Source organism: Pseudopipra pipra, chromosome 9 (assembly GCF_036250125.1).
Source record: "Pseudopipra pipra isolate bDixPip1 chromosome 9, bDixPip1.hap1, whole genome shotgun sequence".
NCBI classification, from domain to species: domain Eukaryota; kingdom Metazoa; phylum Chordata; class Aves; order Passeriformes; family Pipridae; genus Pseudopipra; species Pseudopipra pipra.
Genome location: NC_087557.1, coordinates 2,825,089 through 2,852,030, shown reverse-complemented (window position 1 = coordinate 2,852,030; position 26,942 = coordinate 2,825,089). Strand labels below are relative to the sequence as shown.

The 26,942-nt window shown below is 42.1% G+C and overlaps 1 protein-coding gene across 13 annotated transcripts in view; it reads left to right on the top strand.

Annotated features, from left to right (window-relative positions):
- Positions 1 to 26,942, top strand: part of RC3H1 (ring finger and CCCH-type domains 1) — a 62,300-nt gene that overhangs the window by 14,119 nt on the left and 21,239 nt on the right. For 11 of the 13 annotated variants that reach the window (XM_064664102.1, XM_064664111.1, XM_064664110.1 and 8 more), the window contains exons 2-9: positions 8,273 to 8,641; positions 15,675 to 15,795; positions 16,913 to 17,152; positions 18,167 to 18,342; positions 19,169 to 19,369; positions 20,483 to 20,615; positions 22,727 to 22,845; positions 24,756 to 24,868. In XM_064664102.1, coding sequence (XP_064520172.1) covers positions 8,411 to 8,641; positions 15,675 to 15,795; positions 16,913 to 17,152; positions 18,167 to 18,342; positions 19,169 to 19,369; positions 20,483 to 20,615; positions 22,727 to 22,845; positions 24,756 to 24,868 — 1,334 coding nt within the window. In that variant the 5' untranslated portion in view covers positions 8,273 to 8,410. Of the gene's footprint in view, positions 1 to 2,772; positions 2,917 to 8,272; positions 8,642 to 15,674; positions 15,796 to 16,912; positions 17,153 to 18,166; positions 18,343 to 19,168; positions 19,370 to 20,482; positions 20,616 to 22,726; positions 22,846 to 24,755; positions 24,869 to 26,942 lie in introns of those variants that run through there. The other 2 variants (XM_064664101.1, XM_064664105.1) reach the window with 2 other exon arrangements.

Below are 26,942 nucleotides of genomic sequence, written 5' to 3'. Positions count from 1 at the left end.
AGTTCTCTGTAAAATTGAATTTTACATTTACCTTTTATGCTTTCAATAACTCTTTGAAATAGAAGCTTCTTCTTGCCTATGCTGGGCAGTAGCATTTATATTCACTTAACACTGCTCTTACAGTATATTCCAGCATTTCCTTACTATTGCACCTGGAATTTTTGACATAGGAAGTTTGGGGTTTTGAAATCTGCCAGATAGTTTGAAAACAAATAAAAACGTGTTTAGGAGAATGCCAAGTGTAATGCAAACTCTGGAACATAAAGGGAAGGAGGCAGGGAGGAAATTCAGACTCTTACTGGATTCTTGCCTTGTAAATTTATCCAATAAATATTTTCAGTAATATTTTGCAATACACTACAAACCCCCCGAGTTTCTGGATTATATTTTCTTTTCAGAGAGAGTATTTCTTTTACAAAAGTTTGCTGAGAAGAGGGTGTGGGATAAGTATAAAGGTTGTATTGTAGGTGGAGAGCATTCCCAGACGTTTTCTGACCGATGTCTCCAGCCAGACTGTGACTCTGCCCTCCTCTGTCCCATTGTTTCACGCTGCAGTGCTCGCGTTATTGTAGCCGAGTGTCACCAACACCAAGGCAGAATTAGAGCTGCTGAGTCAGGCGGGGAGAGAAGCTGCTACTGGAGAGTGGGTGACAAGCAGCACTTTGTACTTCTTTATTAGGTTGTTTCTTTAATGCTTTCTCTTTCATTGAATTGTGCTGGGTCTTAAATGATTCCTGTCTACAAAATTATAAAGGCATTGCAGTGGCTACAAGATCTTCCCCCCTCCATTTCCTTAGTTTACTGTTCATCTACAAGATGCCTGTAGTAGGAGTTGTCAGGTAACTGTAGTTTATCTCTGCTTGGAAAAGAATGATGCTGGCCTTGGTGATTTTCATCTTTCATATGGTTTCTCTCTAGCAGATGCCAATCTTACTATGGCTGTGATGCATCAGATCACTAAAGGGCATACGGAAAATAAGTTTTGCTTCAGCGGATGAGGACTCAGGTGCCTGTTCTGTCCCCTGTGCCTCTGCAGCTGGAGTGTTTGCAGTCCCCAGAACTCGACTCACTTCCCAGTGCTTTCTCTTCCTGAAGTCTACTACTTGGAGTTTTATTTTAGATGAGCTGTTTGTGTGGCTGATTGCTTGCCTTTTTTCAGTTAAAATAAGGTATTGGTTGCATAATTGCTGTCCACCCACATTTCTGCCTACCTGTGTTTATTAATAAAGATCTATGTTTAGAGCTTCAACCGGGGCAACTGCAACCAGTTCAGCTGGAATATCTTAGAAAGGAATGAGTAAGGAAGAGTAGTGACTCCTAGCTGGCAGCAGTAGGTAATGTGTGTCTGTACCCTTAAACCTGATGACTTTTACAAGTTTGTCCTCTTTATCGTTGCCATGGCATCTTTCAAACCTGTACTGCTCTGGGAAAAGCAAATTATTTGATTGCCTCCTTGACAGCAGAATTGAGAGCTCTTGAGGATCTGACCAGTTGAACCAAAGTTTATGTTCTGAAAACTGTTGTGGATATTTGAAGTGCCTTCTGCCTTTCTTCTGTTAATCTGTTTGGTTCTTCCTCAGTTTTTTTAATCCTGATTTAATCAATGTGTTAATGTCATAGTCATTTGCATTGACAAATGCAAGAACTCTTAACTTGAAATGAAAGGAACGTGTTGTAGAGATGCTTGTCTGCTGTTAACTCCCTGGATTTAATCATCTGTGGGCTTGGCAGTCATTACTGGTAGAAAAAATGTTCTCGGTGATAGATCATGAAACTGTTCACTAGTAAGTGTTGGTTGTTCCCCTTTCTTTTAAATAAACTGTAAGGGGTGTATAATATCAACCAGAAATTATGAAGTAAGTCCTGTATCTTCCCTGAAAATTTACTATTTGATCCACATGCAGGTTTTATATTCTGGAGGGTATGAGCAGGAAGTTTAAGCTTCCTCTACACATGCATGTGTAGAGGAATGTATGTGTATATTTTGGTTGATGTATATATTTAATGTTCATTGACCCTAATGGTGCAAGACTAGTGACTGAATGATGGGTGAGAATAAGAGATCAAGAAAATTATATATTTGGGTTCAAAAATTTTATATGAGGTTTCATTCCATGTTTTTCCTGTGAAACACTGGATAAATAACTATTCAACAGTTTTCAACAGAGTTCCGCAGTAAGACATGAGCTCTTGCCTCATGGGGTGTTGTGGAGCCTAAATGATTGTAAATTGCTTTTAGAGCCTCTGTTGGGGAAGTACTGTGGTACAGTTGTGATGATGTTAGTTTGGTTTTTTTGTTTTCCTCTTGTTGTTACAAGACAGGAAGTTTCAAATAAGGAATAACATCTTGTCCTTAACTGGCCCCATTTTCATAACATACTTCACAGACTACCAAGTAAGACTTTTGCATGAAATTACATAAACTTCCTTTGTTTTTTTTGCAGTCAAAATAAAAATTACTGAGAAGAAAAGCAAGTAGATCTTGAATCTGATTTAACTGAGCTTCAGTGAGTTTGGGACAGAATTTTGATGGTGTTCACGATTTTAGCTTTACTTTTCTGTCTCTTTAAAAAAAGAGGGGAAAAAAGGAGGTTTATTGTACAGCCACTGCAGCCCATTGGTGTTTCTGTAGCTTTGAGAGAAGGGTGGGAACATGTGTTACACACAGACTTGCAGGTTTTGGTGCTGGGTGGGAATGTGTTCTGTTGGAGCTCTGCTCTGGGAGGTGTTGGGTGTGCTGGGAGCAGGGCAGGCATGCGCTGAGCAGGAATGAGGAAGTGAAGCACTTGCTGCTGCCACTCGAGGGTGTGCACAGAAGTTTCAGAGAGCAAACAGGAGAGGGAAAAACCCTCAGTCTGTCAGAACTACTCTTCTGGGCTTATCGTATGTGTTGTTCATGGAGCTTCCCAGGCAGAGGTAAGAAGCTTTTTTTCTTCTACCTACTCTTCTCTGATCAGGCCTGGACTTCCCTTCTCTCTTTAGTTTTATTTCAGAGTTTTTTTCTGTGGAACTGGATATGGAAAACATAGCTAACGTGATTTATTCTTTTCTGTGAACTGTGAAGTTGGCAGTACAAGGCGTTTGTATAACAACCCATTACTTTTGGCTGGTCAGGGTTTCCCATGGGTTGTCAGGTCAGTTTTTCCCTAAAATTAAATTCAGGACTTTTTAAAGTCAGGGGAAAGAAGAAAGATACTTTAGTGTCCTCAGTAATGCTGTTGATTACAACAAGCACATAGGAGTAGAACATAAAAAGGTTCTTTAAAACTGGTAAAAATCTGTCTGTTTGGCACTAGGCAAGTATGGAGGGGTTCAGCTGGTGGCTAGAACTAGTGGGGGTCTCTGGTGATGCTTGTGAGTTAGGAATTGTTTTACTGTTGTCTGTTAATTTAATTTAGGCTGTTGATTTATTTTTAATCTCTAAGTGTCAGAGGGGTTTTGAAATAGTTAATGTGTCACAGAACCAGTCTCACAGGAGAGAGAACTACATGTGGTTACTTCTCAGAAATGTGCAAGTTCTTACTAAGGAGTAAGAGTCTTTAAAAGAATTAATGAAACGATGTTTTCTTTATTAGACTAAATAATAGATTAGCCAAGAGCTGTATTTGCGTGAGCAGATCGGTTGGCAAGCCTGAGTTTTTTTTGGCAGTGAGGAGCTGCTGTAGTGTTAAGCTTAGCACTAAATAGGCTTTACTTGTGTTCACTGGTAACTGCAACAGGAAGCTCTGCTCGGTTTAGTTCTGAGTAAGACTCAGCAAAAATGAAACGGCTTCAGGACTGAAAGAACAGCAGACAATTAAAACGATTATTCAGACTTTTGGTCAAGAAGGCGATGACACTGCTTGGGGAAGAAAAGCTGAACGAAATGCTGTGGGGAATAAGTAAAAGCCAGGAGCAGGTAATGCTCTTGTTTCCTCTGAAAGGGCACAAACTGAGCTGCCCCTGAGGTGCTGAGTCATTTGCTTCAACTGTGCCATGACTTGCTGGGGAGAGCAGGGAGGACTCAGCGCTGCCAGGGCGGCACAGGCTGGGCCTGTGCTGGTGCATGCTGCGCCCCAGTCCTGTGTTTGGGAGAGAACCCGAACCCAGGCAATGCTGGGACCTGCTCCCTCGGACAGCGGAACTTCAAGGGACGGGGATTTTAACTGGGAGCGCAGGAGTTTTCCTGTGTGTCATCCTGTGTGAAACTTGATGACAGTGGATGTTGGTACAAAGTGTTCTGCATTTTGCAAACAACTTTTTGTTGAGAGTTGAATCTGCAAAGCTCCCTGGTGACATGTGGGAGGCTCTGGTGGCCACAGACATAACACAGCGTGGACAGGAGGCTGCATTCCCCCTCTGCATTGTAGAGTAAGGAGCGTGATGAAGTGTTGGGAAGTTGTCCTGGTGGTTTATGGAATGATCCTGCCTTTCTCTGAAGCACTGGCAGGGTCCCAGAGGAGACGGGTCACTGATCTGATTACAGCGTGACATTTCCATCCTTGGTTGAAGGATGGAATTTCAAGGATTTTTGGGGGGCTGGGAGACCCAGAAAAGAGCAGGAATTTTTCCAGGTGATTCTGGCTGTGGATAAAACAGTTTATGCAGGGCTAAGCTGGAGGACAAGGCTTGCATACCGGTATTTTATATTTTCATGCTCAGAAATAATAAAATCAGTCTATCTCTAGTTTAGTGTGGTATTTTGTATCTTGGAGTATCTTCATGCTTAATTACACCTTTTTGTCTTCCAGTTTATGTACTGTGATGTGCCTTTTTAGTTTTTTGTTTTCTTGAGTTTTGACATATCTTTATTTTCTTCAATCACGAACAAAGTGTATGTAGATACATGTTTAAGGCATTAGAAGGTATCAGGTGTGAAATAGTGAGTTGAGTTGGGTTAAAAACGTAATATTATGGAAGTGGGGGCTTATTTAAATGGTTATGTCTTTTATAAATGTTTACATTCTTTGCATTTTTCTCACCTCTGGCATAATGCTGGAAAGAAACATTTTTAAAAACAAACAAACTGCACCATGAAAGTGAATATGCTTTTCCTACCTTATCTGTACAGGGAAGTGTTCTCCTTCTGTGGTGGCGTTCTAATGGCTGACTATGGTAATAATACTGTCTTGTTTCCATTGTTTGATTGCCATCTCTAATGTCTCCTGTTTAAAGAAGCTCTTTGAAGTTAGGGACTATTTTTTCCCCAGTTATTTCCAAGGTCATAGCAAGTCCTAAACCTTGTGACAAGGCATACACCTTTGCCAGCTTCGCTTCTGAACGTGTCTACCCCATCTGGATGCTTTGTGCCTGAGAGAATTTTATGTTGTATCTCAGCACTTGGCTCTGCTTCCTTGTGTGAAGGTTGAGGATCCAGCAGGAAAATGGGACCATATATGTGGAAAGCTGTGGCGGCAGCAGCAGGACTTGGTTTGGTGCCAGCCTGTATTGTCTGCAACTCGTCAATCCTCAGTCTCTGTGATGCCATTCCTGTCTTCTGTGGGACCGGAGGAATTCCACAGTTCTGTGCTGATCTGATTTATTAGCAGTGCAGGGTTTGTTGCTCCAACAGCTATTCTTTTCTCCTGTGGGGAAGAGGTTGGCTGTATCCTGCCAGTTAGCCATCTGTTCCAGCAGCCAGGCTGCACTGGAGTAGATGACTTCCTGAGGCTTCTCCCAGCCCTATATTCTGTTCTCAGTGCTGTCTGTGGCCTTCCTTTGCCATGGAGGCACCCGGACACATCCACAGGCACTGTGGAGTCTCTGAGAGTTCTGATTATGTATAAGCTTTGCTTCCCTTGTTTCCCCCAGCCTTTTGAGACCTGCCTTGACGTGGGATCATGGATGCCACCAATTACTCCCTCCCTCCCTAGACTCCCCAAACTTCTCTTTCAACTTGATTTTGTAAATAAATATGACCTATTTCATTGTGCCAGAGCTACAGGTAGGAACAGCATGTCTCTGTTTACTGGGGTTTTTAAATTAGTTAACTCATATTAAGGTTGCGTTTAACTCCTTTGTTCCAGTTCAGAGCCTGGGATGGTGGAGTCTCCATGTCCACGTCCACCTTTTATTCTTGATGGTACAGCTTCATATTAGCTGCTGGTTTTAAATCTCCTCAGTTAGTAAGAAACTGTTCTTAATGCTTGGTTAATAATCTATGTTTCACATAGGCTGTTCAGTTTGTTTCTGAATTGCAGATGAGTCTGGGAAATTGTTGGTAGATATTTTAATAGCAGTGTGACCTAAAGGAAACAATGTGATTCAGCTCTCAGATTTTTAACCTCCGATGGTATTTCATAACACTAGATTTATCAAACTGTGTTCTGCTCTCTGCAGAAGGACTTCTGTGGAGTTTCCAGCTAATTTCTCTTGCAGATTTGGTTTACAAAGAGTAATTCTGGCTGGAATACTTGATACCAAAGTTTACTTAAAATATAAGGAAGCAAGGGAAAGCTTGGAAATAAATTTCCTGGATGTTTTAGTAAGTTAGTTTAGTGAAGTAATTTAAAAGTATGAAAGATTTCACTGGGGTTATGGTGTTACAAGTAATGGAAATGATCTGCCTGTCTGCTGACAAGATGAAAAAAATGAGTGCTTTGCTATTAAAGAGGTGATTTGGAGGGGGAACCCTGAACAACCTTGACATCTTCTGGTTGTGCAGTGGTGGTGGTAGGGTTAACCACATGCAGTGCCTCTTCCTCTGCCTGGATAATATTGATTTCTTATTGATCCCTTTTGGACTGGGCACCAGGGCTGGTGGGGTTGTATGTTGTCTTTTGAAGAGACAAGTGATTTTTTTTTTCATAGAATCATGAAGTACCCTGAGCTGGAAGGGACACACACGGATCATCCGAGTCCAACTCCTTTTCATTAGCTTTAAAACTAAGCTTTAATGTTTGATGAAACGTGGCTAAAAGCTTAACTAGTAACTCTTCATTGTTTGCCTTGGCAAAATGATGTTAATGGTGAACAACATTGCACTGAATTCTTGAAAAAATGCCTGAGGCTTTTCAGTCTCTGTTTTAGCATTAGAATTTTTTTTGTGCTATTTTAAAATGCTTTGATTTTGAATTGCACAACTCTTAATTTGAAGTTTCTCTTTGCCTTTAGAATTGAGATTTTAATTTAAATTGTGAGGTTGTTTTTTAAGCTGAGATTTGATGACAGGTTGCTGTTTTGCTTATGTGAGAACTTTCTATCAGAACAGATACTAACAAGCAAGTGCACATTCATGGGTTTGAAACTGAAGCCAGTGGCATGTGGGAAAGAGAAACTACCACATCTGGGTGGTTGGACTGGGGTTTTTGTTGGTGTTGAGCTGCTAGATATAGAAAAATTGGTTGTAAATCATTGACCTGCCCTCTCTTTTTTTTTTTTCCAACTCCACTTGTGATAGAAAGTAAGCCAGACATCAGAAATTATTTTATTACCAGTTTTCTTTCTGATGATGATTGTTTTCATCCATCTGTTCTTTTATATTTCTCCTCACATGAGTTCTGCTTTTTTTTTTTGTCCCAAAGGGATGTCTTTTCTTCCATTGCCTCATAATTAGTAACACTTGATCCTCTTAGCATTTTGATTTGAAAGTGCCAAGTGATAAAGACCTCCTAGGTTTTCCTCTATTGTAGTTTGTGTGATTTCTCAATACATTAAAGATGTTCTTTCTTTGTCAATATAATCTCTAGGTAGGCAGGGAATGATGTACACTGGGGTCAGAAAAGGGTCCTTGAGACATTCTAGAAATGTTCTTCCCTCTGAAGGCTGGGACAGCTCCCACCTTTCCAGAGTCATTGTGTGCCAATCCAGAGCCCACTGGACTCTGAAGAAAGCTTGCTTGTGGTAAAAGCTTTGTCTAAGCAAAATTATTTAATGCTCATAATGAATACCATGAAAAAAATTGGTTTGCTGGAATAAGCACACCAGCCCTTCAAAAAGGGTCTTTTTTATTCAAATCTTATTGATGTTAATTAGCTCGTTTATGAAGAAAAAAAGAGAACATAAAACTGTAAAGCTAATTGGCCTTATAACTTCAATGAGATAGTTATCTGTTGCCTATTTTTTTTAAGCTGTATAACAGCAGAAATGGTTTAAAGTGGCTTTTCTAGTGTCAGAGACTAGCTGGAATTAAAGCAGGTCATGACTCAGTCCTGTATTTAGTGTCAGAACTGCACTCCCTACCTCACATTCCCAGTTCAGCTGTACCTCGACAAGTGCTATTTACTGAGCACAAAGGGTCTCCCGTGCCTGTTCCAGTACAGAATGCTCATTGTGTGTTTCTGCTTCCTTCTAGGTTATGTTTCACACTATGTGCTGACTGTCTGTACTTACAGAAGATATTTAAAAACAAACAGACTTTTTTTTCCCAAGATTTTGATTCCAGTGGAATCTGTGCTTTAGATTTTTGTCTTGTCGATTAACTCCTGAAGCAATGCCTGTACAAGCTCCACAATGGACGGATTTTCTCTCCTGCCCAATTTGCACACAGACGTTCGACGAAACCATCCGGAAGCCCATCAGCTTGGGTTGTGGCCACACCGTCTGCAAGATGTGCCTCAACAAGCTCCACCGTAAGGCATGTCCCTTCGACCAGACCACTATCAACACAGACATTGAACTCCTCCCTGTGAACTCGGCCCTGCTGCAGCTAGTGGGTGCTCAGGTAACAGTGCTTTGCTTTTCTTCAAAATCTGGGGTTGTGTTATTTTCCTTCTTTCTTTTAGGAGGACAAGTTGTGACTGATGTTAATGGTGTGTGGAGTACTCATCTGCCTTTATTGTAAATGTCTACAAAAAGTTGCAGAGGTACCTAGAACAATAGTTTAGATATTGATTCTACTGGTTGCTGACTGTGATTTTTGTTACATCTAATTCAGTGTAACCGTGGGCTGTCGCCAGAATGGGTTTGTTCTGTTCCCTTCCTTCTTCCTTGACTCTTACCTAGTCATGTTCTGCTGAAAGGATGAACTGGATCAGTGAGTTTATTTAGTGGGAAGCCATTCTTCTGTTGTAGGTTATGTGCTTTACTGTACTCACCCTACAAGACCTGTGGCCAGCTGTCCCAAAAGCAGGTCAGAAGTGTAAGGGAAGTGGGACAGACCCTTCTGGTAGCAGCCTTTATACAGCCTTATGTTTAATTTGAAACTGTGCACTGGAAATGCAACTTCCTGAGCTGACATGTCGCTCTAAATCCATGTAGGTGGATAGGGGCAGCCTGCCCAAGCCTCCCCTTTTTGCTGGAACAGGTACCGGTGAGGTCAGCTGAAGGGGTGATCTGATGGGGACAAGTGTCCCTGGTGCTGATGACTGCCTCAGGAGAGGGGCAGGGGTGTGTGGAAAGCAGGATCACCCTGTTCAGCTCAGACCTAAATTGGCATAAACTTATCATGCTTAGATCACTAGTAGCTTCCTGTGACCCGCACCTCCCAAAGCTGGGCAGGATTGTGGGCCTGGAAGAGGAGGGGCAATTATGTCTAACTTAGGGGCGAGGAGTGAAAATGTAAATGGGGACAGTTACCATACAGGGGTGGTTGTTTTGGTTTGTTCTGCTTCCATATCTGGGCTCAGCAGAGTTGAAATCAGCAGGAAATTCAATGAGGTCCATAGTTCAGGGAAAAGGAAAGAATTTTGCGGAGGAGCTGTAAAAGATGTGGAGGAGAGAAAGATACTCTTATGTTGCTTTTTGTTAGGTACTGGGACCTAGAGATCCAGCCATGCTTTTGCCACTTCTAAGTTCATTGAGTAATATGGCTAATTTGGTGTTATTTTTCTGTGATGTGTGGCATAGAAGTTATTCTACAAGTTTAAAATACAGTGATGTTTCTGGCTGTGCTGAGTGACTCATCCTGCTCTGCAGGAGAAGGCAGTGAGACTGTGCACTCCCATTTCTGTGATATGCCACCATCTTTGAAGAGCTTCCAAGCACTGAGATCTGTGGGTGATGCCATAAGTAAATATTGTAATTCTCTTTCTCCCTTACATCTCCTTCCTTCCTCTTTGCAGTTTCTAGAATAGTTCCAGCTGTACACAAATGTCCACACTTGTGATAAATGTCTCGCATTTTTTCGGTTGGTTTGTGTGCATTTGTTAAGCTTTGTGAGAAGCTATGTGATAAACTTGATCTTTGCCTGAATTACAATTTCCATAAAAACAAGATCCTCTGGAATGAAATGAAAAACCACCCTGCCTCTGTATGGGTAACTGAGAATTTTATTCTGGTTTTGCTAGTTAGCCAGCCAGAGTTTCTCATCCATATGTGTGAGGTATGAAGAAGGAAGAGAGGCTTTATAGTGTTGTTTGTCTTGAGACTCTGGGTCCTGGCTTTGAACTAATGACAGCATTTCGTGCTCCTTTTTACATCTTAGAATTTCACGTGATCAAGATTCACAGGACCTTGTTCCCTGATGACCTTCAAGCTGCAAATGCCACCAAGAGACAGTATTCCCACACCCCTCATTTGCCACTCACTGCCGCATGTTTGCTGCTCCCAGCAATTCTGGTACCTAAACGATAATCATGGATCTTAGCTGGATGTTTATTACTGAGAAACTTTCCCCTTAAGAGAAGTTTGCACCACCTTCCCAGCCAGCTCCTAATTTCAACATGTGAATGAAATCAGTGTTCAGTACAACTCACCCTCCTTTCTCTTCCCTGCCCCTTCCTACCAGACTATGGAGTACTAGAAAATAAGTACACTATTTCACTGGGGAGGACAGGGAAACAGTTACTATTTCCCACTAGCCTCTCTAAGGCCATTTTTTAAATCTTCTTAGAGAAAAGGGCTTGATTAAGGACAAATTTAAAAAAAAAATTAAAAGGTACTTTAGAGAAACTAGCGATTTTGAACTGTGTCCTGTTTGAGAACGTGGGTTCTCTTTGGTACATATCAACAAAAATGGTCTGTGAGCAGCAATCCAGCTTTCAAAGCATGAGTGGTATCGACTTCAGTTGAAACCAAGCCCATTTTTCTTGTTCCGCTTCATGGTTTAGTTTCAGGAGGGTCTGTGTGTCATTAGTGTCCCTTAACCTCCAACAAACACCTGAACACCTTAAGCTGAGTCCATGGAGATGTGTAATACCTTCTTTTTAAACTATAAATTCAAAAAAAACAGGTTTCATTTTAGAAGGAAATTCAGTACAGCACAATTAAAGCTTTTATCTGTGAGGGGGAAGAACAGTTTGTTCTTTTCCCTTTGGGGAGACTTCTGAGAAGTCTATATGTGTTAAGTGCTTTTTTGCTGGAGGCAGAGGAGGAGACCAGGCTGTTTAAAGAAACAAATCTATTCTGCTGTGACTGGCGGCAGTTATGGGATTCCAGGGCAAGTCACTTTGGCACAGTGGGTGAAATAAGCAGGGCTGTACTTCAGAGGGAGAATGTACTAAACTTGTCACACAGTCGCCTGGGGAAGCAGTAACCTATTTCTCTGACAATAGCATTCTCTCTCTGGGTTGGTTTGCCACTTTAATGGTAAGAAGAGTTGTTTTCTTACTTGAATTACAGACTCTTTCTCAGTTTTCCCTCTCCCCACCCCTTTCCAGAAATGAAACCTGTTGCCCAGGTTATAGCCACCCTTGATGTGAAAATTAACTGTTAGAGGGACTGAAGTTTCTGCCTGCTCCCCTATAGCGTGTTACAGGTCAACAGTGCTTACAGGGGCTGGGAGGCAGTGGTCATGGAATCATCGATTGATTTGGGTTGGGAGGGACCTGGAAGCTCATCTCATTCCACCCGCTGCCGTGGGCAGGGACACCTTCCATTAGAGCAGGTTGCTCCAAGTCCCATCCAGCCTGGCCTTGGACAGTAGAGGAATGGGAGATTCCACAGCCCCTCTGGTTGGGTAATTCAGCCCACCAGATTAGATGAGTTCAGCAGATGAGGGAGCAGAAGGGATTATAAGGGGAAGATGAGAATTATTATTCCTGGGAGGGCTGGAAATAGCTGAGCCCTAAGCAGAGCTAAGCATATTGTGAGGGAAGGGAGGCACAGTGGCTTGGGCACAAACCAGTAAGGCACTCCTGGGATACCTTGCTTCTTAACACTTCTTGGGTGAAGAAATCCCTTAAGCCTGTTTCTGTGGGAATGGCGTTTAGAATTTTAGCTATTCCAGCATCCACATGTTACTCACTACGTGCAACTATTTTAAGCATTCACCTGGCCCGTGTTTTGAAGGTGCATAATCATGGATCTGTCATCTAAGCTCTTCCCTCGTGCTTTATTAACCCATGAAGCAGCAGCGTACACATTCCAAACAGGTGACATAGGGTGGCAGAAATGCCTGTGGTGCTTTAATGTCTTTCATAGTCTCCTGTTGGACACGACAGATACATTGGGCAATGGAATCATGTACATGATGAGAGAATGGGTGGAGTGATCTTAACTCACAGCCCTTTCAAAAGGGGAAGATTGCAATTGCAGAGCTATTAGAGGCTTGTTTGATCATTTTTTATTGTAACTTCTGGTGAAATGAAGTGCCACAGAAGAGGAATTATCTGTGAAGAAGTTGTCCCTAATGTAAACCTTTGAGGAACTGAAGACAATAGGCTTTTGTTTGGGTTTTTGTTTGGGTTTTTTGGGGGGGCAGGAAGCAAATCCTCCATTCATAGGGAGGAGGGAGAAAGAGTTTTCAAACCAGACAAAAAGGGATTTATTTAGTCTGTTTAACATGTTCTCATTCTGTGCAATTAGATGTCTAATGGTAATTAGTGACAACTCAAACTGACATCCTTCATCAAATTACAGTTAAATCACCAATTCCAAATCACTGCCTGCTATGAAGGTGATGCTTTAGCATTCTTTTCCAGTCCCCTTCCTCATGCCGTCATAAGCTACCTCTTCCCCTCTTCCCACAACCACAAGCCAAGCTGATGGGCAGCATTCCACTGCTGGGATCCTCACAGGCATTGCCAAGGCAGATGCAAAACCCTCACAAATCTCAAGCAATTAAACATCTGAGATCATTTTTCCTGTCTCGCTCTCATCCCCCCTGGGAGGTGTTGTTTACATGATGTGAATATATTTGCAGTGAAAACTGTGATAAGGGTGTGGTGTCTGAGAGAATGGAATATGGAATGATCCTGAAAATAATGAACTCACTCTGCAGGGCATATATTCTGGGGCTCTTGAGAGAGGTTGTAAACAGCAGTGACCATAGGGTCATTCTCCATGCATGCTATTAAAATGATATTTTGCAAAGGGGAAGTGAAAATGCTTTGGAGTTGAATTATTATTTCTCAGTTGTCCCTCAGCAATTTCACGACGGAGCCAAAAATAAAATTCACATTTCATGTGACTTTTATGAATCACGTCTTTACAGTTTTTCTCTTGGGAGATACTGTTCTTACAATCATCCTAACCCTAAAATATTAAAGTAACTCTTGCAAGTGCATAGAACAGAACCAGCAAAAGGAAAATTATTTGTGAATTTTATTGTGAGGTGCATTTGCATGAGTGACGGTGAAGTGTGTGTGGGGAGAAATAAAGGCAGGTAGTGTTGTACAGCTTGATTAACTCCTGGAGGTTTTTCTCTGCCAGCTTTTCCCTGGGGGAGGGGGAAGCTCTCTTTTAGTTGCCTAGACAGCCCTTGTGTCTCGCTGGTGGCTCTGCTGTGTCTGGCATTCCAAACACGGCTCTGAATGTGTGCTAAAGCCCCTTCAATTCAGGGCCAAAGCCGGGGCTGAACAGGCTTCCTGTCCCAGGCTTCCTGTCCCACGTCTGTCCCCAGCCCCCTTTGTCTGCTGGGGGTTGTGGTTTGAGTCGTAACCGGTGTAGATGGAATGGCTGCAGGAATAAGGAGGAATTTTCACAAAATCTATGCCCACAATAACGAAGGCAGGGATATGGGGCAGGCTCTGTCTGGGCACACGTGCGGGAGATGTCTTTGGGTAGCGGATCCAGTTCTGTTGGGTGACGGCCTAGGCAGAGCCTTATGCTAAAATGGCAGTGGCTTCGAAAGGGAGGTGTGCGGTGTTCTGTCAACATGCAAGTAAATATCGAAGGTGTTAGTATTTGTTTCCCAGATCCCAAGAAACCAGTCTGTTGTGACAGTTAGGTCTGACCACTGTAAGATCCATTTGTGAAATCTCCTTTTGCTGAAAACTTTCTTGCTCACAGACTCATAAAACCCCTCAAATCCCGAAACCAAAACACCTCAAACAAACCCTGTCCCAAAATTAAAACCAAAAAGCCCAGAACATGACAAGTTAACTGCAGTCAGTGAAAAGGCCAACCTTACTGTCTTGGCTTTGGTTTTCCCTTTAATGGGAGCGAAAGAGGCTGTGCCTGATCGAGACTATCTTGATTATGTTAGTCTTGGGATGGTATCAACTATCTTAATTGCAGCTGATATTTTGCACTCTGAGATTATTTTTGTTGCCTGCTGTAAAAGCAAGAGTCAGGTAGATAGTAACTTTTTATTTTGCTCTGTGTGTCAAATGAGCAACTCAGCAGAGATTGTTGTGTAAGGAGAAGGGTGATCATGTGGTTGAAACATAACTGTCTATTAAAATAGATGGGAAAGCTCCTGTCCCCATTGGTGATGACAACTGTATTTGTATGTCTGTGTATATGTATATATACATATATATACAATTTATATATATTCCCTGCTTTTATTCAGTGCTACCATAACACTGCTTTTCTCAGGGCTGGGTTGCACATGAAGGTGGGTGGGTTTGTAACTGTATTTAACTGAGGCATTAAAGGCTTGTGCTTGTAGATTGAGGGCCTGGGTTGGTCCCCATAAACAGCTATGTGGGATTAGCAGGCTGTTATTGCCACTGGGATAGGAATTGACTTGGAAATAGAACTCTGAGATCTGTTTGTGCTTTGACAGCATATGCAAAACGTGCTTGTGTTTAGTCTTCTGAGAAATTCCAGTTCTCTGTCCTGTCATGTTGGGTTGACTGCTGAATAGTGATGTTGAGAATGTTAGTGCAGTGCTATTCTGCAGCCTGAAATTTGCTTAAAGCTTTTAAGAATTAACCTGGAGGAAGGCAAAAACAAAATCATAACTTGGGGAAGGAGTGGTCCAAATCCCTTTGAAAAGAGCTGATTTCTGATGAATGTCTCGATGAAGACATTTCACCGGGAAAAAAAAAAACAAACAGCCAAAGCCACGAATGTCAGGGGTGTGTTCATATGCACTGTGTAGGATAACTTGGTCTTGCTGCTTGTTAATTTGATCTAGTCAGAATATGTTCCAAGGGCGTCATAGTGTATTTGCTGCTAAATCTTTCTCCTGCTAATCTAAGTAGCTGTAATTTATCCCTGGATGATTTTAGAGCTGTGAGGCTCTAGATACAAATCAGTACTTACCTGCAGACCAGGGCTCTTCTGATTTATTTTTTTTATTCCCCCCCCCCCCCGATTTTTTTTTGGCCAGCCAGCTTTTGGGATGTTTCAATGTGCATTATTTTAGCCAAAGTTTTGTAGTTATAGGAAGTGCCATGTTAAGCCTCCTGCTTCTAGTCCCTGTCAGCCACTAAATAAAGGAAATCTACTAAACATAAATTCTCTGTCTTTTTGTTTTCATTTCACTGGGGTTTGTTCAGTAAACAAGCTGAAAAAATGGTTATTAATATAGGAAAAACACAGAAGGGGAATAAAACAGGAAATGCTTCATAGTAACAAGTGTTTGTAAGCATGACTGTCACTTGTTTATGCATATTCATGTAAATGTACATGTCATCCCTCTCCAGGTTCCTGAGCAGCAGCCAATTACTTTATGCAGTGGAGCTGAAGACACCAAGCATTATGAGGAGGGCAAGAAATGTGTGGAAGAATTGGCATTGTACCTCAAACCACTCAGCAGTGCCAGAGGTAGTTCCTGCATTGCTGCCTTGGACAGTGAGAGTGGGAAACAAATAAGATGCAAAATAAACTATCCAAATGATTAGTTAGTCTGTTTGAAAAATGAATATAAGCCTAGTTTAGAAACAAATTGAAGAAGATTTAAGATTATGTTTTCATGGTGGGGGTGTGGGTGTGGAATTGTGGAAGGTGTCAAAAGTAATTCTGAGAAACTACTGAGCTATTTGGCCATGATATAGTGAGCTGAGACAAACTCTGTAAATTGCTTTGGCCTCTGCAGACTAAGTAAAAATAGACTTTTTTCAGTTCTGCTTTGTGATAACAAGATCTTACACAGGAGCTGTATCAGTCTGAGTAATTCTAGCTTAGCAAACCTGCACTGTGTTCAATAGTATGGATTTTATCTGCACCACATGTGCTGGACTCAGACAATCTGTCAGCCCAAGGAGTGGAGTTGAGCATCCTGGGCATCAGGTTTTCAGAAATGAATTTTTACAGGGAGTTGTCTCAGTCCTTTCTGCCCAGAACAGTGTGACAGCAGCATGACTCTGGGTAGTAGTGGCCCGGTGAACAAGCCCTGGCTGTGCAACAAATTCAGCATGGCAGCCGTTTGCCTAGTGAGTCACTCGTTTCTTTATCCTGGATTAAGTGGCTCCCAGCACTTTGTGAATCAGAATTTTTGCACCCCAGGGAGTTCAGGACTCATGTGTAAGCTCAGTTTGGCTGGGCCAAAGCAGTGGAGATATCAGATGTAGGCAGGAAACTAAATGTCTTGTGAAAACAAACCAACATCCCAGTGATCCCTGAAGTTCATGAATAAGGGATGAACTGAGAGTGTGGGACAAACTACCCTCACGCTGAGAGGATTCATTAGAGGCTCCACCTTCTTAGAGAGCCAAATCAGCCAATCACAAGACTTAAACCTGTGGGGAAGCTGACTCCCAGGAGACTGCTTTTAATGCCAAATAAGACAAGGTGGCAAAAATGAACATCCGATATGCCTTGTGCAGTGCTCTGTTTGACAAAGTGGACATCAGGTTTGCACTGTACAGTACAGTCACTGAAGGCTGGCACAAAAAGAGGAAATATGAGACAGTTTATTACTCTGTTTCATTTTGTTTTGAAGGTGTGGGTCTCAACAGTACTACTCAGAGCGTGCTGAGTCGTCCCATGCAGAGGAAACTTGTGACATTAGTCCACTGCCAGCTGGTGGAGGAGGAAGGGCGGATCAGAGCCATGCGAGCGGCGCGGTCACTGGGCGAGAGAACAGTCACAGAGCTCATTCTCCAGCACCAGAACCCTCAGCAGCTCTCTTCCAACCTCTGGGCTGCAGTGAGAGCCAGAGGCTGCCAGTTCCTGGGGCCAGGTAGGTGACATGGCAGTGCCACTGCTGTGCTGGAAGCCGTTTAGAACTGAGCCATCGGTAAATCAAATTACCCGAGTGGTTTTATTAGGCAGCAGCTTAATTTCTTAATAGTAGGTTGGGCTGTTGGGCTGCTGTCATGGACTTCCTTGCATTTTTAGTGCTTTTGCAAGTCTTCTGTGAAATTCAGAATAACGTGTGTCCTTTCCTTGTCATAAGATAAATGAGAAGTAGTTTCTCTTGCTATTCCTTGAAGAAGTAAGACCCTCCTAGAAAAAATAAGTTTACTAGAAGAGGCTGGACTTGGCTTCTTTGCCTTCAGGGTAAATAAACATACATACCAGTTGGGGGGATAGATTTACTACAGTTATGTGTACGCATTTTTAAAAAGTTATGTACTTAGAAATTGCATTCCTTTGCTTAGAATACCAGAAAAAAATCAATTTTGCTTAAAAAAAAAAAAGTCTCATTATGGAAAATATAGGCTTCACTTTTTGAGTCTTGAAATATGCAGCCAACTTCTTAAACTAAAAATACACTAAAAATAACACTTTTCCCCCACTGAAACAGATTAAGAAGGGCTGACTTTGAGATGCTCACTTTGGTACCACTCCAGGCAAGAGAGAGGCTTGTTACCAAGCAAAATAGAGGTGCTGCAGCACCTGAGTTATTTGCGTGAGCACTCATTGCTCTTTTACCTGCATGGGAATGAACCTTGCCCTTCCTCAGCCTGTCAGCATTTTCTGCTGGAGTAGGTGTGGGACATAGATAGTACGCTTGGAAAACTCTTACATTAATAATGAAGAGGTGTACAGACAGGAACAAAGAAGTCTTCCTATCAGATGGTACCCAAAATAGATGAAATAATAATTTCATAATTTCATGTGGGTTTGTGTGTGTGTTGGGGGAGTTTGTAGCTGGTCTCCCACTTGTAGGCAACCAAGAAATTGTGCACAAATCGTTCTTGTGCTTCTCTCATCCTTTGTCTCTTTTCTTCATGTTTCCCCCCACCCTCAGCAATGCAAGAGGAGGCTTTAAAGCTGGTCCTGCTGGCTCTGGAAGATGGATCTGCTCTGTCACGAAAGGTCTTGGTTCTCTTTGTGGTGCAGAGGCTGGAGCCCCGATTCCCTCAGGCTTCCAAAACTAGCATTGGGCACGTTGTCCAGCTCCTGTACAGGGCCTCATGCTTCAAGGTATGAAGAAGATTCTGCCTGGAGATTTCATAATGCTATGAAAACTGTTTGTTTGCACTTTCGAGTTTCCTTTTCCTGTAACATTAAATGTGCCTAAAAAAATGTGTAGTTATAGAAAGTATTGCTCATTAAATCCCATGTGTGTTTGGAGAGTTCTTTGTACAGCTGTGATGGCAGCATAGGCTGAAACTGCAGCTTGGAGCTCTAAAGCTAGGATATGACTCTGTCCAGTCTAATAGATGCACAGTTACAAAACCTGGATGTAAGCCAACATTCTTATCTCCTTAGAAGTGGCTTAAAGCTGGAAGATCCCTAGTTCTGTTAATTCACTGGTGATGTGGTCACAAACAAAGAAATAGGAGCCTCTTGGACATGAGAGTTGTATGAAGAGAACTTAAGATGTCTAGTGCACTCTGTAGTATTTAATGATCCTTTAGTTAGGTGTTCAACCTAAATGTCATTCACTTTTGCTAAATGAGTAGCAAAATGCTTTGGTTGTGCTAATTGTACCCTCAAACAAAATTCTGAAATGCAGATCTCCTTGATTGGAGAAGTAAGGTGAATGCTGTAAAGTCAGTTAGGAAGTGTGACACTTTCACCAGGTCAGAGTCTGAGTAAATGATGTTTTTTATCCATTTTATAGTGGCTCGTCTCTTCATAGAGTGTATTATTTTAGCAAAAACTGATGTTCACTGCATATTGTCATACTTGAGTTTAGTTTGGGAAGAAGGACTTAGTTGCTGACTGAAGATGTCGCTTGTCTTGGGCTTCACATAATCTCTGGCTTATCTTGCTTAATTGCCTTTGACTCGTTTTTCCCCACTAGGTGACAAAGCGAGACGAGGATTCCTCCCTGATGCAGCTGAAGGAGGAATTTCGGACCTACGAAGCTCTGCGGAGGGAACACGACTCCCAGATAGTTCAGATAGCCATGGAGGCGGGTTTACGCATCGCCCCAGACCAGTGGTCCTCGCTGCTCTACGGAGACCAGTCTCACAAATCCCACATGCAGAGCATCATCGACAAGGTAAAGCCACCTCAAAGCAGCCCAGCCCTCCTTGGATGCAGCTGTGGTAGATTTCGGGGCTTGTATTTACAAACTATACCCATGTGTACTAGCCCTGTAATCATTTGCCCCGTTATTTCAAAGCCCATTATGCCCTAAATAATTAGAATATGTATTTATAACCTGATGAGTCTTGCTCCCTCTGCCATCCTGCTGTCTCTTGCTACTTTACTTCTTTCTGCAGATGGGAAGCCACAAAGTTCAGCTACACAATTGGGATGTGACCTTTGTGAACAGCTGACAACTAGCAGTGTAGTGACAGAGGTTAATGGTCTGTGTTTCTGGGCAGGAAACAAATCAGTCCCCCAGCCTATAGCTGAAGTAAGGTACAGAGGTAGAAGCATATTTTTAAATAAAATATTTGACCTCTAGAAATGCCCAGATCTCTTTGTGTTTAGAAGCAACATGGGCTTTTAAATTAGGGGACTCACATTGTAAGTGCCTACATTGGGTGGGAAAAACTGAATCTTGTTGAATGGTTAGGAAAGCTGTGAAACAACTGCATTGGCTGCTGTGCAGGAGAATTAGCTTCAAGATCTGCCTGCGGTGTATTTATGCCTTTGCCCACTTTTTCAAATGTTCTGCCAGACATCTCCTGAAGGACCGAGGTAGAATTCAAGGGTTTTGAATAATGGAGTTGTATGATGTTAGTAAATGGAACGTTGCTATTTTTTCCTTGAACCATCTTGCTCTTTGTTGTCTGCTGTACTCAATTTAAAGCAAGGTGCAAACCTGCTGGGGGGCATTGAAGATATTAGACTCTTCAGAAATCTAAATTGAATGGTTTCTAATATTGTCCATTTTTAATCCTGGGTGCCAGCACAACACAGAAGAAATGGGTTTTACTGCTAGAAATAATACTGGCATCTGTTTTGTCTGTTTAGAGCTGTATTTTAACCTGCAATGTCAGAGAATTGTGCATTCTTGGTAGAAAGGGCTCGCTGAAATGGGCTGGTGCGTAAAACGGTTTTCCTTCAGATTTGGGAGACAGCTCTTGTGAGCTTGTGGAGCAGCCTTCAGAAACCATGAGGATTGCTTTGCCTGTAGAAAGTTAATTATGATAATTTTTTTAAGTTGCAGACCCCAGCCTCATTTGCACAGAGTGTTCAGGAGTTAACTATTGCTCTGCAGAGGACTGGAGATCCAGCTAACCTGAATCGTCTGCGACCTCACCTAGAGCTCCTGGCAAATATTGATCCCAGTCCAGGTAAGTCTGGAAAACCTGTAACTTAGGGTTTAGCCAGGAGGAGCTTAACACAGTGGAAAGGTTGAAAGCTGATCATCAAGTATAAGGAAGCATCCTGTGACTCATCAACTTAAGATTCTTGGGTGGTATTCAAAGCCAGCCTGAACAGCAGTAATCTGTGTGAGGAACTGAACTATTCCAAAGCTAAAATAGCTTCCAAAGTATGGCAGGAACCATTTCACCACCTCTCTGAGGTGAGCTCCCTTGTTTGATGGCACTGGATGAGCTCTCATGAAGGTTCAGCGCATAATCCTGTGAGGTGACATAGGGTGTACTTGGGCAGTGCTAATGTGGGGAGTGGCAGCACTCTGAGGTTCCCTCTTTTCCCTGTTTTAGTCCACATGCTGCTGTTTTAACCACATTGCAAAACAGCAGGAAGATTGACAGAGCCACTGTGTTTAAAGCAGAGCCTGAGCTGTCACTGAGATGCCTTTTTCTCTCCAGTTCTCTCCTGCAGCAAATAATTTGTTAACCAACTTGGGGAAGTCTTCAACTCATCAGATTAAGGACTTCCATTAACTTATTGAAAATTGTATGTCTTTTTCTTTACTCAGGAAGTTCTTTGTATTAGTTTTTGATCTGAGATCTCCAGCCTGCAGACATTGCACTCAGAATTCTCTTAGAGGCAGCTTAAAATCATAAGACATCTTTTGTATAAAGAATTTTGGATTCCACAGAAGAATTTTGATAGATTGAGTAGACAGAAGCTGGACAAAAATTAGTCTAGACAAGAAAGATTTGTTACCTTCAGGAATTTAGTGTTTTTCTTGTTAATGTATAATTCTGCAAAGGTGGGAAAGACAGTCTGGGAAGGTGAAGATAGCTGAAAAGAATATAAGCTGTTGACAGAGGAGAGAAAGATGAATATTGTTGATTAAAAATCAGCGGTGCTGTGAGGGTGGACCGGTTGAGGGAGAAGAGAAGGGACAGAACAGAGTGCTGTGGCTGAAGTTTTATTTCATACTTGTTAACATGTGTAAAATCATTATGTGTCAAAATAGTGTGAAGGCCTAAAGTATCACTTCAGGAGATGAGAAGTTGTAGTTCTTAGTTTCTGTATTTTAAACAAATAAACTTCCCTTTCAAATGAGGACCAGGTGTACTTCACAGCTAAAGGAAATGTAGTGCTTTCTTCCCAAATCTTTCATGCTGAAACAAGTGAGGGACAAAACTGTGTGTGCGCTGCAGATTTGTTAGCCAAAAACTGCTAAGGGAAGTAGCATCACTGAGAGCCTCACTTGGTTTCAGCAGGCAAGTCTGGTCTTGATGGTTCTTTTCTGTGCTGTTGAGTTGCTTCCCTGCTATTCTGTGGGCATGTTGGAAGTACCTCTGGAAGAATTTAGGCCTTGTGAGTGGAATCTAATGTAATTAATTGTGCTAAAGATCTTGAAGGGCACTTTGAGGTCCCGTGCTTTGCAGCAGAGTGTGCAGGCATGGGGTGGGAGGGTCAGCTGTTGGCACAGATTCAAAAAACTAGAGAAGTAAATTAGCTGAAAAAACCCTCAAGTGCTCCTATAGAATTGAGACTGTACAGTTTATTCACAGTGCTGTGTGTTAGATGGTGGTCTGAGACAGATTTGCCTTGTGATGTTTTTTCCAAGTGAGAGGCATCAATTCTTGTTGCTGCTCCGTGACTGTGCCTGTGGGATCAGGCCAGTGATCAGGTATTTGTATGGAATGATTTTACCTGCAGGAGTCTGAATGCAAAGAGGGATTTTCAACCTGATGTTTTTCGTTATGTGAAGTTTGTACAGTGCATTTACTCTGGAGCTCTTGTGAGATGAAAGTTCTTATAAAAGGAAATAATTTGGCATGCTAAGAAGTCTTACTGGCTCATTTGGTGTTTTGTGCAGTTCAGTCTTGAGTCTGTAGGTCCCTTTATTCTACAAGAGGTAAATACCCCGGAATTAAGTTGCTGAATACTTTTTATGTACTGATAAACACTTCTACTTGTCTAGTGAAGTTTTGTGATCCTGATGGTTTGTTGGTTTTTTGTTTTCTTTTTTTACCTGGCTTTAGAAAATCCCTCTGACTTTTCTTTTTCTATTCTCTGTTTGCTGTCTATGCATCAGATGCTCCACCTCCAACGTGGGAACAACTGGAAAATGGACTAGTTGCTGTGAGAACTGTGGTTCATGGCTTGGTTGATTATATCCAGAATCACAGCAAAAAAGGAACAGATCAACAACAGGTAAAAGCTAAATCACGTAGGAAATGCTGACCCTTGAATTTCATTTGCTGTATCCAATGTTTACTAATGTCTGGAGAGATTTGGCTTGATGAGGAGCTAATTGAAATATCACTGCTGGGTCATACTTATCAAAAAAGAAACAAGGAAAAAACCTCAAAACAAACTGCTCCCCAAAACCTGTTGAAATAATTTGCACAGCTCACTGGGATGAAAAGAAAAAGAGTCTGATCCAGCTGCAGGCTGAGGGAAATAAATAACAACCCTCCTGACTGGAGGGTGGGGAAGGGATGCCAGGGTGCAACTATTATCTGTAGGATTTTCTTGCTTTTGCCTTCTGTGCCATATTTCAGCCAACTGGCTCTGTGTTAATGAAGTTATTCTTACACCTGTGCTTAATGGTCTGTCAAGTTTGAAGATTTAAGAATACTCTATGTAAAGGTGCAATCCAAGTTCCTGAACCAAATGTTTTTGTTTCAGAAATGAAATTATGTTGGCAAATATTATACTTGAGCTTATCTCATTGTTATCTAATCACACATTCCTTTGGTCTCACTTGTTGGGTAGCTCAATTGCTGACAATGCTCACTGCTGCTGAAAGGCAGAGCTGCCTGTCCCAGTCCCACTCCTCCTCTTGGAGAGCTGCTCCAGGGAGCTCAACCAGTAGAAAGATTACTCTGCCAAAAAAAAGGCAAAATTAAAGTAAATTATTTCTGGTATTTCACCGTTCTGCATTCAGTGGGATGGCTAATGAGCACTGTCACCAGCAAAAGGAAAAGCAGTAGGAATGCACAAGTGGGAGTCAGGGTGGGAAAAACACTGAGGACTTTTGTTCTTGTGAGCCCGTGGCCTAGACCTGGTATAGGCTGTGCCACTTGGGAGGGAACCTGGAGCCTTCCCAGTGGGAAAGGGACGTCTGCTGGGCAGTGGGCAGAGCTGTGCTGCCTGGCAGCATGACCAGCACAAGGCTCTGCAGCTCAGGTACACCCTGCCTGCATCTTTTTTTCACCACAGTAGATGATAAAAAAATTAAAAATCAGTTTGCAAATGACTTCTTAGGGATTTACACCTTTTGGCTGAGCTTCTCAGAAAGCAAAAGTTGACTTCTACAGACCTTTCCCTCCATGGGAGCTCTCGAGTAGGGTATTTCTGTCTCTGATTTAATTCTGCTGCAGAAACTGTAGGAATTTGAAGGACTTTGAGACCCCCTCTTGGCCTTCTGTCAGCCTTTATTTAGAGGGTCTGGCAGATGGGTGACCATGCAGACAGTAAGATTGCAGTAAGTTGTTGTTTCTTGGGGAACTTAACTAAGAAAAATGCAGAAGACAGCCCATCCCCTGCTGCTCTGTGTAGGAGTAAGATTGCACCCTCAACTATTGATGGAAACAATTATAGATAGTGAAGATATTTTTAGTGCAAAAGGGGATAAAAGGAAAGGTGGTGAAATTTAACTCTCATGCAGATCGAAGGATACTCAAGTGCCATTTTGAGCCAACAGAAAGCAAAGAAGAAGCAACTAAATTGTATTTATTTTCAATCTACCACATAACTTGATAAATATTTGGTAATTTCTGATTATCATGGTAATTTTTTCATCCTAGATCAGTTTTGTCCACTTAACTGTTTCCTGAAACGTGTAGCTGTGTTCCAGTTAGAGCCTCCAGTAAAGAATTTGAATTAAAATGTTGCAGAAACCTGATAGTGACTTAGTTGTCAAAACATCTACTCTTGAGTCTCTTGGTTCCCTGGAAGAACCAAACATCTGCTCCAGTCATTTATTTCCCATCAGGTGCTCCTGAAACATGTAAATTGAAGGAATTATCAACAGGCCTTGGCTAAGAGGATACCCTCAGCTCTTGTTTATGTGCACTTTGAAGTTGAGATGTCTCACCTGGTTTCTTTACCCTTGTCAGCCCCCTCAGCACAGCAAGTACAAGACATACATGTGCCGAGACATGAAGCAGAGAGGAGGATGTCCCCGGGGGGCCAGCTGCACCTTTGCACACTCCCAGGAGGAGCTGGAAAAGTAAGTGTACCTCTGCTAGTAGAAACCAGTCCAATCTTTGCTTCATCTTACCTGTAAGAGTTATTTATCCTATCTAGAAATGAGAGGAGGTGCAACCTGGCTGATACACTAGAAGAAATAATGTGAAAAACCTGTGACAGTCTGTCTTAGGTTTTGGGGCTGCTTGTACTTCCAAACAGGATATTTGGCTTTGTTCAGCAGTAATGTAGCTCCAGAAGTTTGATGTTACGCAAGTGTTATTTGAGGGTTTTGAGGGTTGGCTGTTTTCCTTATTTTTAAAGTTTGACTAAACCTGCATCCACAGTGGTCATTATTTGGGGGTACTTCTCATCTTCCCTTCGTATTCAGGTGGGTTGCTGGCAGTTTTCCAAATGTAGGGAATGTGTTGCTGGCTCTCCAGAGAGCTAAAAATGAACTTTCCAAGACTTTTTTCCTGCAGCAGTTATTTGTGCAATCTGTCAGAAACTTTCGTGCTGTAACCTTCAGTTGGTTAAATCTGTTGATGTAGAGTTAAAAAATAATGGTGATAGGAAGTCTGCAGCAAATAATCTACATCCGTTACAGATTCAGAGGGGGCCCTGAGTTATCCAAGGGCAAGGTGCTGTTGTTCTGCAGGTTGTTTTAATTTATTTTAAGTAATTAGTATGCAGTGTTTCATTTTTTTAATCTAACCTTGAAGCATTCATATGGCAGTTCACTGGCTCTGTAGCCAGCACACAGTGCATAGGCAAAACACGAAGGGAAAAAGAGCAGAGCCTGTGCTGTTAGAATGACAAAGACAGTTATTCAAGTGAACAAAGAATAGGACTTTGTGTGCTGCAGAAACAGTTGGGGTGTTTTGCCTTTTGCCACTATGTTATTAAAATGGAGGTTGGTACTGCTGACTGGGGTGGTTCTGTTAACCTGTGCTGGGTGGTGGGTCAGTATTACACCACAGAGCTGGTTGTGTGTATCAAGGACTAAACAGTTGGCAGGTGGGAGAGGCCTTTTGTAGCCCCAGACTGACTTGTATGCCTTGGTATTGATGTTGCCTGTCATGGGCCAAAGTGAAAGTTTGCTCTCTTTCAGGTTCCAGTAGTTTCTGTAGGTGGTCGTGGAACTTGGAGTTCTCTTTCTTGTGCTTTTATCTTTGCTTAAATCCTTTAAGTAGTTAATGTGTCAGTGCTCCTCCTTTTAAAAATGCTTAGTGTGAATAATAAGCCTTACTGTTGCTGTGTGGTTCCTGTATCTCTACATATAGATTTAAGTTTGGAGGAAGGTTATGAGGAAGTGTGTGGTAATGCCTTAGATAGCAGATTATGATTTAGACTTGCTTAAACAGCAGCTTATTACCCTCTTGGTCCAAGGGACAAAGACCCAGTGTGCATAGGCAAGTATTGAACTTTTAGATTAATTGTTAAGAAGGCTATAGTCTGTCCTGCTCAGGTGACAGCCTGGTCTCTGTACTCCCTTTAATGCCTTCTGAATGATGCCCACTGTCAACACACTGCAGCTCAAATTCATAGTTTGAGTATGTGGGTAAAGATTAATCCACCCAGAAATTGGGAGAGTTAGGAAGGTGGCTGGAAGATACTCAATGAACTCTTACAGGTGAACAGCCCAAATGTGTATAGCAAGATTACACTTTGTCTGGCTCTCTATATTGTCACATCGAAACAAAACCAAAACAAGCCTGCCAACAAGCCCTTTTTGCCTCTGTTGCATTGCCCTTAATGTTGTGCGTGTGGGCAAATACAAAGATTATCTAAAGATTGAGTAATGAGTGTCCTCTTTTTCTACAGTAATGTGTGTACCTTCCTAGCCTGGGTTCCCATCTCACTCTGACTGTTAGATATGACAATAAAGTGTTGGCTTCAGTCCGGGTGAGGAAATGGTCTCTTGTTTGGTGAGAACACCCAGGTCTGCAAATCCACCCTCACACTTGGTTCTGGGATCTGAGCTGATGACGGGGGTTTGGTGGAGGACCTTCAACTCTGGAATTTGCTCTCTAGTACTGCCAGCCTGCTGGTTTAGTTAAAATGCCTATGTTTTTCAGACTTTACTCAGAAGCAGTTAAATTTTTGGAATTGCAGTG